General features: G+C 44.7%; 1 protein-coding gene across 1 annotated transcript in view; it reads left to right on the top strand.

Annotated features, from left to right (window-relative positions):
• The first annotated feature begins 457 nt into the window (after positions 1–457).
• Positions 458–9,452, top strand: part of UGGT2 (UDP-glucose glycoprotein glucosyltransferase 2) — a 222,270-nt gene continuing 213,275 nt past the window's right edge. Inside the window, exons 1-2 of the mRNA XM_074989263.1 lie at positions 458–699; positions 2,248–2,330. Of these exons, the coding sequence (XP_074845364.1) occupies positions 563–699; positions 2,248–2,330 (220 nt within the window). The 5' untranslated portion in view covers positions 458–562. The remainder of the gene's footprint in view (positions 700–2,247; positions 2,331–9,452) is intronic.

The following is a 9,452-nucleotide window of genomic DNA, read 5'->3' as shown; positions in this document are numbered from 1 at the left end:
CCCCCTCAGCTCCCGCGCGCGGCTGGGACGCGATAGACCCTGTGGCGGGAGTCGCCGGGTCTGCAGCGCCCTTCCCCCGCCGGGAAGAACGAACGGACTGGCGCGGAGACCCCACCGTGCCGGGGCCGGTAGCGCAGGCAGCGGCGAAGACGGAACAAAACGGTCCCAGCTCAGGGGTTCACACCACTGAGCCCGCGAGCCCCGCCCCCTTGTGGCACCGCCCCCTGATGACGCCCAGCCTCTCGCGCTCACCCCCCCCCACACCACTCCGGATCACCTCGCCCCGGCGCTGAGGAGCTGGCGCCTGGGTTGGCCGCGGTTGGGCTGACTGCGCTGATTGGTCGTCTGCGTGACCAATAGGGAGAGAGAGCGCTTCTCCGGGCCAATGGGCGCGGGGTGCGGGGGCTCATAGGCGGGGCTAGTTTATGAATCAACGGGGCAGGGAGGTCAGAGCGAAGTCGCGTTTGGTTCTAAGCCGATTTACTCCTCTCCTGCGTGGCAGCGGCTCGGCCGCGCTGTGCCCTCGCACCCCTCTCCGCAGCACCAAGCGTCCTGCCCCCTCATGGCGGCGGCGGCGGCGGCCGTGGCGCTGCTGCTGTGTGCGTGGAGGCTCCCGTGCGGGGCCTCGGCCTCCCCCAAGGCCGTGACGGCCCGTCTGGCGGCGAAGTGGCCAGCGACCCCCCTGCTGCTGGAGGCGAGGTGCGTGCGGGTAACACGCTCCCGGCCCGGGGCAGGGAGCGGATGCGGCGTGCCGGGCACCGGAGGGTTTGTGGTCTCAGCGCCCCGTGCCGCTTCCCCTCCCGCTGCGGGACTGCCCGGACCCGGTGTCCGGGGAGCGCCCAGTGAGGGGAGTGAGCCCGGGGAAATCGCTTCCTGCCCGGCCTTCGACTGAGTGTCCCATCCGCCCTGGGGACGGGGAGCTGTGGCTGGGCTGATACCGTGCCTGTGCGCTCCGTGCGGGCCGTACCCCAGGCGCACTCCCTGCCCCCATGTGTTTAAACTGATCGAGAGCGGGCGAGATTCACTTCGTGAGACCTCTTAGCACTAACCCTCACCTACAAGGTTACTGCTGGGAAGGATCGAAGGAGTTGCCGTAGTGCAGCGTTTACCAAAGTATGGTACATGTACTATTGGTGGTACGCAGCAGAAAATAAACTACTAAATATCAGGAGCTAAGAACTGGGAACGCAGTGGGAGAGGGGGTAAACAAATGAAGCCGAAGTCCCTGAAGGGTAAGCAAATGTTTGAAGTTTGGGAAACACTGCAGTAGTGGATCAGACCAGTGGTCTGTCCATTTGAGTAACTCTGCTGGAGGCCACTGGTGGTTGCCTCGGGAAGGTGCAAAATATGTTTTTTTGCCTGCTTTTCTCACCTCTTCTCCATGCCCCCGCCACAACAAAAAAAACTTGTCCCAGTAGTTTAGTGACTGATTTAAGGCCTGAAATGTTGGCTGTGGTGTCTTAACCGAGATGTAGCTGAATAAAACTTCCCACTGGTATAGCAGTTCGTCTCTGATAAGGGACATACATTAGTTCTTTTGTTGACTGTATAGAGTGCTGTAGTTTGAATTAAATTATCTAATTTTAGAAGTATAGTAAACATTGGAAACAAAGTAATAGGAGGTACATTTTCACTTAATCATTTTAACACTAAGAATGTGATTAGAAAGAATGACATGAAGTAAACTGAGAGGACTTCGGTTCTTTTCAGTAAAACCAAGTAACTGTCCTCTCCTATTGTGGTAGTAACAAATTAACCATATTCAAAGATTCTGTGTAGATGGTAGATGGGTTATTTTCACTTGTGCAGTTTTGTAACTAATTCAAATGCTTTTACTGATCAAATGAGTAGTTTAATTGTGAAAAATAGAGATGAAATGTGTGTTTAATTGTATATATGTTTCGTATTCTGACGTATGTGAAACAATTAAAAATAGACTATAAGATTGCTATACAAGATACTAATGTCATGGTACTATGCAGATCTGATTGCTGAGCTTGAGTCACAGTGGGAATATTTGGTTCTGAATCTTACTTTTAACTGAAAAAGATACAGCTGGGTCAGTGTTCATCATTGTACTGTTGAAGGTTGCTGGACTTTGCACTCATAGATGCACTCAGTGCCTATACCACTTAGCACTCATATTTTGCAATACAATTTCAAGTTGGTGTAATGTAGATTTTACAGAGCTGTTCACTTTAACAAGATCAACATATGGACAAATTACTTTAATTTATTTTTAAACAGTGAATTTATTGCAGAAGAAGGTAATGAGAAGTTTTGGCAGTTTTTGGAAACTGTACGAGAATTAACGATTTATAAGCAAAGAGGTGAGTAATTAAAAAGCATGTCAGTTTGACACACTACTACCTTGTATTAAGCACAGTTGTAATCTTGTCATTAACACATTTATTGCTCTTCATCTCATCCTTGGTAGGGTCTCTTCTGCTACAGAGACAACACCTTATACACAATTAAAGAGTTTTTGATGTCAAATATACCTACCTTATTGCACACTGCTGCTGGGGACATCTGACTTTATCTAGCTTGTGTATTACATTGCATGGTGTGACCTTGAGATCCTTGAAAAATCTCAACATATTTCCCTTCTCCTTTTGGGGAGAGTTTCTGCTCTGGGTGAAAGCTCTGAAATGTTGAATTCACAAGCGCATTTAAAAAGTAGTTAAAGTTTTTATTTAGAGTCTAATGAAAACAGTCTGTGCTTCCACATGAGCAAAACAGGAATAAATTATGACTGAAAGTCCAAGTCAGCTTTTGCTCCATTCTCCCTTTAGCTGGTGCTGATATTTACCACTTTGTGCATCTCAGTGTCCTTGCTGGTTCAGCAAACTTTGGAAGGTGTCATAGGAGCTCAGCAATAGTTGCTCTCTCCCTGTTAAAGAGGGATAAGAGAATTGCCTCTGCCCCTAACTCTCCTATAAAGTTGTAGAGTAGGCCTCATGCTGAGTGTTTACTATGCTGAGAACATCACTGTATCTGCTTCTAAATATAAAAAAGGCAGCAAAAAGCTATATTTTACATTTCCTGTTAATTCTTTAAGCTAATTACAAGAACATGAAGTTGTATCTTTATATAGATGTGGTAGAATGACTCCAATAATTTGAGCATTTAGTCTGTGGTCCCTAAACTGTGCAGTTCACCCCTGTGGGGGTTGTGGAGAAATGTTTTGGGGGAACATGATCCTGGGCCAGACTGTACAAAGGCTGGGAAGGAAGTGGCCACAAAGCCCTCTCCTTGCTCCTAGCTGTACTGCCACCTCAGCTCTTGGCCCAGAACCTGTCCCTATTGCCAGCCTTGCTGCAGCCCCTTGGCTACTGGGGCCCCTGTGACTCTACTTCTGGGACCCTCTGCAGCTGTGGCTCCATTTCCAGCTCTGGCCCCAGACCCACTGTCAGCTGTGGCCCCACATTCGGACCCCTTATCCCTTGTCAGCATCTCTCCCTGCCTTCCTTGGAGCCGTGGCCCTCGTTCTGGTTCTGTCTTTAGGGTGTGTGCGCAGACAGGTGAAGGAAGTTGTAACCCTAAAATGTTTGTGGGACCACTGCATTAAGTAACGGGTATACGCAGGACAGAAGTTGGGAAAAACAGAAAAACATTGTCAAAAGTATTTTCAGAAGTGGTTGTGAAGGATTATAAGTATACATAAACAGAAAAACAAAGGAACTACACAACTTTTTTTTTTTTTTTCAATATATCTTTCTGGAATAGATGATGACCAAAGGTCTTAACTTACAGGAACTGAAGCCATGTTAACTAGTAATCCATGGTGACTTTTAACAATGTAAATGTCTATTGAGAATAAATCTGAATTTGGTTAATCTATTTTTATCACCTGTTCTCTGTGTCCTACAAGAGGACAAGCTATCCTTGATTTATTTCCTAAAAATAAGACTTCTTTTTTTTAAGAACAGTAGGGTAATAAAGAAGCTTTATGTGTGTGACTATGTTACTTGAATGACCATGTTGAAAATTTGGTTCTTGGCGTACACACACGAGCTCATGAGTCTCAAAGTTAAAGAAAACATTTGAAAACTCAAAGTATTCTAGGGGCCAGTTCTCCTCTTGGAGAAGTTGGTTGGAAAAAATCCCATTGACTTAAATAGTGGAGGATCAGCTCACTACTGAGCAGAAAACGGTGTGGGCTACTCAAAGATGGGAGGAGGGAGAGAGATAATGTGTGTGTGAGAGAGAAGTAGGGTGTAATAGAGGAAGGAAAAAGAAGCAAACTTTTCTGTACTCCGTATGCGTTGCTGAGGCTATGTCTACACTAGCTCACTACTTTGAAGTGAGGATGATAAGTAGGGTGTTGGGAGTTTATTAATGAAGTGCTGCATTGCATATGTAGCACTTCATTAGGCAAATTCCTCCCCTGCAGCGACTTCGAAGTTTTAACCTTCGAAGTTCTGGCTCATGTCTAGCTGCAGCTCACCTGCTGGTACTTCAAAGGGTGAGCCACGGCTAGATGCAAGCTGGCACTTAGAAGTTTAAAACTTAGAAGTTTCCTTGGGGGGTGGGAATTTGCTTAATGAAGTGCTGCATATGCAGTGCAGCACTTTGTTAGTAAACTCCCAACACACTACTTACCCTCATCCCTTCAAAGTAGGTTGGTAGCCTGAGTTAGTGTTGTTCAAAGTGCAGTAAACTCATATCTGGCCTCAGGACCGGGAGGTTGCGAGATAGTCAAATATTCTGAACAATAGAGCAGTATACCTAGCAATGTATAACACTAAAGGAAAATGAGATGAGATCTTAAGAAACAAACAAAAATGTATGCAGAGTACTTTATGAACAACTGTAGTATTGTGCACTGTAAACATATACTGTGTTTGTATTTATTTTCACTATACTGTACTTGTAGAAAACATAGCTAAAGTTCACTTATGGTTAAAATGCCGATTATTTGAGAGTTCTGGATAATAGAAAGCTAGATATGGAAGACAAGTATCAGAGAGGTAGCCATGTTAGTCTGTAGCTTTGAGAACAACAAGAAGTCCTGTGGCACCTTATAGACTAACAGATATTTTGGAGCATAAGCTTTCATGGGCAAGGACCTGCTTCATTAGATGCATGAGTGAGGGGAGGGTGGTTTCAGAGGGGTATTGAAAGAATGGGGTCCCAGAAAAAGGGAGGGCCAGAGCTGACAAGGTCTATTCAGCAAGGTGGAAATGGCCCATTATCAATAGTGGGTATCAAAAGAGTTAAAAACAAGTCAGATCAAATTGCATCTCGGACATCGTGAATGGTAATGTACAGAAGCCTGTGGGGGAACACTTCAGTCTGCCTGGACACTCAGTAGCAGATTTAAGGGTGGCAGTCCTGAAACAAAGAAATTTAAAAAATCAGATAGAGAGAGAAATCTCTGAGCTGCAATTTATTTGCAAATTTGACTCCATTAACCAAGGATTAAACAGAGACTGGGAGTGGCTCACAGCTTACAAAGGCAGCTTCTCTGCCCTGGGTGTTCAGATCTCCCGATTAGACTCTGACAGTGGCTCATATCCCCCTGTCTGATCTGACTTGTTTTTTCCTCTTTTGATACCTACTGTTGATAATGGGCCATTTCCACCTTGCTGAATAGACCTTGTCAGCTCTGGCCCTCCCTTCTTCTGGGACCCCATTCTTTAAATACCCCTCTGAAACGCGCCCCCCCCCCGCCAACTTATGCATCTGATGAAGCGGGTCTTTGCCCACAAAAGCTTATGCTCCAAAATATCTGTTAGTCTATAAGGTGCCACAAGACTTCTTGTTCTAGACATGGAAGAGTTTACTGTACTTAAATGTTTTAAGAAGAATGAGTACTAATATAAGTGGGGGAGAACAAATTATAGTGAAAACGTGGATCAGTTAACAAATGGTGAAGGCAATCAGATAAAGGGTGATACGTATGACTGAAATACTTAGGTTTGTCCTTTTAAAAGTGATATGGGATAATCAGAAAATAAAAATGTCCTGGTTAGTATAGTAATTTTTATATTAAAACAGGTAAGAAAATGCACAGTTGGGAGCTATAGAACTAAATGTATACTAATTATGGCTAGAGGATTTGTATCCCAGCCTACTGGCAATTACTTATAAAGACTTGTGGAGAACTAGACAAGGTACCACAAGATTGGAAAAATCAAACACTCAAGTATTATTTTTAGATAAAAGGACTGATTGTTTTCTGGTAAGTTTAATTTTAAAAGTTGGTAAAATGGTAGAACTGGTATTCAGAGAAATAATCATTATGAGAGTAATGGAATTGATGGCAGTGAGGAATTTGGGCAAAGCAGTCAAAAGGCGCACCTAAGAAATGTTATAATTTTTGTATGAAATCAATTACAACGTTAGTGGGTAAAAAGGGATTCTGCTGGGGGCAGTATGTATGGAATTTGGCGTAACATTTGATGCAGTAAAATCTGTTTTATCTGGCACTCTGCAACCCCGTAAATTCTGTAAAAGCAGGAATTTCTAATTGTGGAAAGTCCAGTTTAATGTCTAGTTGGTATGGGCCTGGTAGGCTTTCTACCTGGCTGCGTGTGAGTCCACAGAAACAGTGATGTGTCCCTAATGCTCCTAAGCAGATGAACAGCTACAGAGGCTCCATCCGGTACCCTGTCCTATCCCACACTGGCTCTGCAGCTCCCATTGGCTGGGAACTGGGGCCAATGGGAGCTGTGGGGGCAGAGCCTGTGGGCAGAGGCACTGCCCAGGACTCCCTAGCTGCACTTCTGTCGAGGAGCAGCAAGAACATGTTCCACTGTCGGGAAGCTGCCTGATATGTGAATACGACCTTTATCTGACAGCCCAAAAGCTGTTCTACTTTTGGGAAGTTGCCTGATAGGTGAGTACTGCCTCTATCTGACAGCCCAAAAGCGCTCCTGTGCTCCTCCTCAGGTATGGAGCCCTCTTCTTTACGCCAGGACACTCGTTCATGGCCCCATCCTGGAGCTTGCACCCCTCCACCAGCCAAAGCCTTCACCCCTTCCTACACTTATTGTGGTTAATCCTTAGTTAACTGTAATATTTGATTACCGAGCACCTCCCTGCCCCCCATTTATCAACATGCTGGACAGCTAAGTCTTTACTGTCCCACTAGGTCCTCATATTAGCAGTCTGTATACTGGGAATACATAACATGACAGTTGATCATCTGAGTTGGCAATTCTCACAACTTGGAGATAGTCCTGCTGCTCCACACCATATTCCAACAGGGGAACACCAGTAGTAGATCTATTTGCTATTCACTAGAGCAAGAGATGTCTAATTGCACTGCTCCAGGGTGGGGAGTGGATGGCTTTTTCCTTGGGACGAGGATCTTTATGCTTCCCAGCCCCCCTCCCCTGTTCTTATTACTGAGGTCTGTTGACAATAAGAGGAAAGAACGCAAACATCATACTGCTTGCTCCCACATGGCCTTGCAGACATGGTGACCTTACCTGAGAAAGACAGCATTTTATTCATCAGTGACTGTCTTGATCACTTGTTACATCCAGTTGCAAAGTGAGAGATTCACTCTTAATCTCAGTGTCTGGATTCTGCAACTCAAAGCACAAGTCTTTCATGGTTCCAGCACATAGAGACCGTTATGGGTTTGGTCACAGAAATCCCCTTATATATTAGGATTACTCTAAATTGTTCAGCTGCCTAACATCCAGTGCAGGGGCTTAGGGCTGCTGCACAATGCTGAATCTGTCGGCTGACTGCCAACATGGAGGGATGCCTCTTCCCTACCCATGGCAGCTCCATGCTTGGCCCAGGTGAGGGACCCTTTTCTATCTGCCATGGGAGTTCCATGCTGGGCTGAGGAAGGGCTACTCCTCTCCACAGCCATGGCAGTTCTGTCCTGTGGCTGGCAGGCAGAGGTACTCTCCCCTGGTTGCAGCAGCTATGTATTGAAGCTGGCCAAGTACACTTCTCCCCTGGCCATGGTGCCCACCCTGGAGATGCTGCTGCTGCCAGTGGATAGGCATGCATCCAGCCTAGTTCAGATCTGCCCTGGCTGGGGGGAAGGCAGCCCTCCCCTAGCTGTGCCCAGCAGAGCTGTGGTGGCTGTGGAGGGGCACTTCTCACCTGGCCCCAAGCTGTTGGAGTGAAAGAGGGCTAAGGGTAGTTCTGTTTGTGCAGTGGCTGCTTGCACCCCAAATAGTGTCCTAGATGGGTACCAGCATCAGATGATTTATCCACATGTTTTGGTAGGACAAATTTTATCCTGTCTCCCAATCTTATGGCGAAAAACCAAATCTATTTACAAATCATTGACCTTACAAATAAGCCATGAAGGGAAATTCCAGCACTGGTGCTAGCCCATCATGAATGTCAAAAAATCATGCCACATTATGGATGTTGCCAGATGAGAGAGTTTCTGATTAGAGAGGTTTTGTTTTGTCTCAGAAACTGCATTGAATGCTGCCTGTTTCATACTTCAATTAAGACGTGAGTTATCAAAGCCTCCATATTATAGCTGATAGTAGAGTGAATGAGCCTCAAGCTATCCTGATTGCAAGCACCTTTCAGAGCATTTTCGCAAAGATAAAGTGGTCTTCTATTCACATCTGAATTTTTTCTCAAAAGTGGTAAAAACATGTCACCCAAACCAGTCCATAAATTTGTCACTATTTTTTCCTAGGCCTCACTTTCACTGAAGAAAAGCTTAGCAAATCACCAGGGATGCTGAGAGAACATTAGCCTTATCTGAATAGATCTAAGGAATACAAGAGATCACTGAGGCTGCTTGTCTCTTATGGGGAAAACCAGATAATTGCATTTCAAAGGCTTCCTATGTGTGTGAGACTCTATATTGAATAATGCTGTAAACACAGCACTGTTCCTCTTGCAGGAGGTTTTAGAACTCTCTTATTTAGGATGAAGGTTATTTTCGTGTCCTGCCTTACAAATATTTTCATATTAGGAATTTACAGAGCTGGCATTTGAATTTGATTGATACTTTTACAAAATGTTATCCTTTAGGTCTGGCATAGACCAACTGCCTAATTTTGCAAATAAGTATAATAGTTTTTATTTAAATAGGACCCATTGTCTGCAGGGAAGAGTTCTGATTGCTAAAATTTCTAGAATGGGAATATGCAGAGATCATTTTAAGAAAAACTGAAAGTTATTCCCCAACAGAATTTCTAAGATTATAGTGAGGGATTTTGCCTCAGCTGCTTGAAATGCCCTGTAGCACTTTAATTAAAGGGCTTATAGAAAAAAACCTCAGCAAGTGGGTTCAAAATCAGGAATATTATAACTTGCTCAATTTTACATAAAAGCATGGGGAGTGTTCAGATTTTTTGAAATGCTTAGACTTGTAATTAGTTTAAGAATAAAACTTTCCTTCAATAAAAATAATTTAAATACAGAAAATACAGTAACAGATGATATAGGGTGATGTAATGGAAAACCCCATTACCAGTAATGTAAAGTCTTGTTTCCGTTGGAAGATTCCACAG

Source organism: Carettochelys insculpta, chromosome 1 (assembly GCF_033958435.1).
Source record: "Carettochelys insculpta isolate YL-2023 chromosome 1, ASM3395843v1, whole genome shotgun sequence".
NCBI classification, from domain to species: Eukaryota; Metazoa; Chordata; order Testudines; family Carettochelyidae; genus Carettochelys; species Carettochelys insculpta.
The sequence above is the reverse complement of the archived record's forward strand: the minus strand, read 5'-3'. Positions and strand labels throughout refer to the sequence as shown.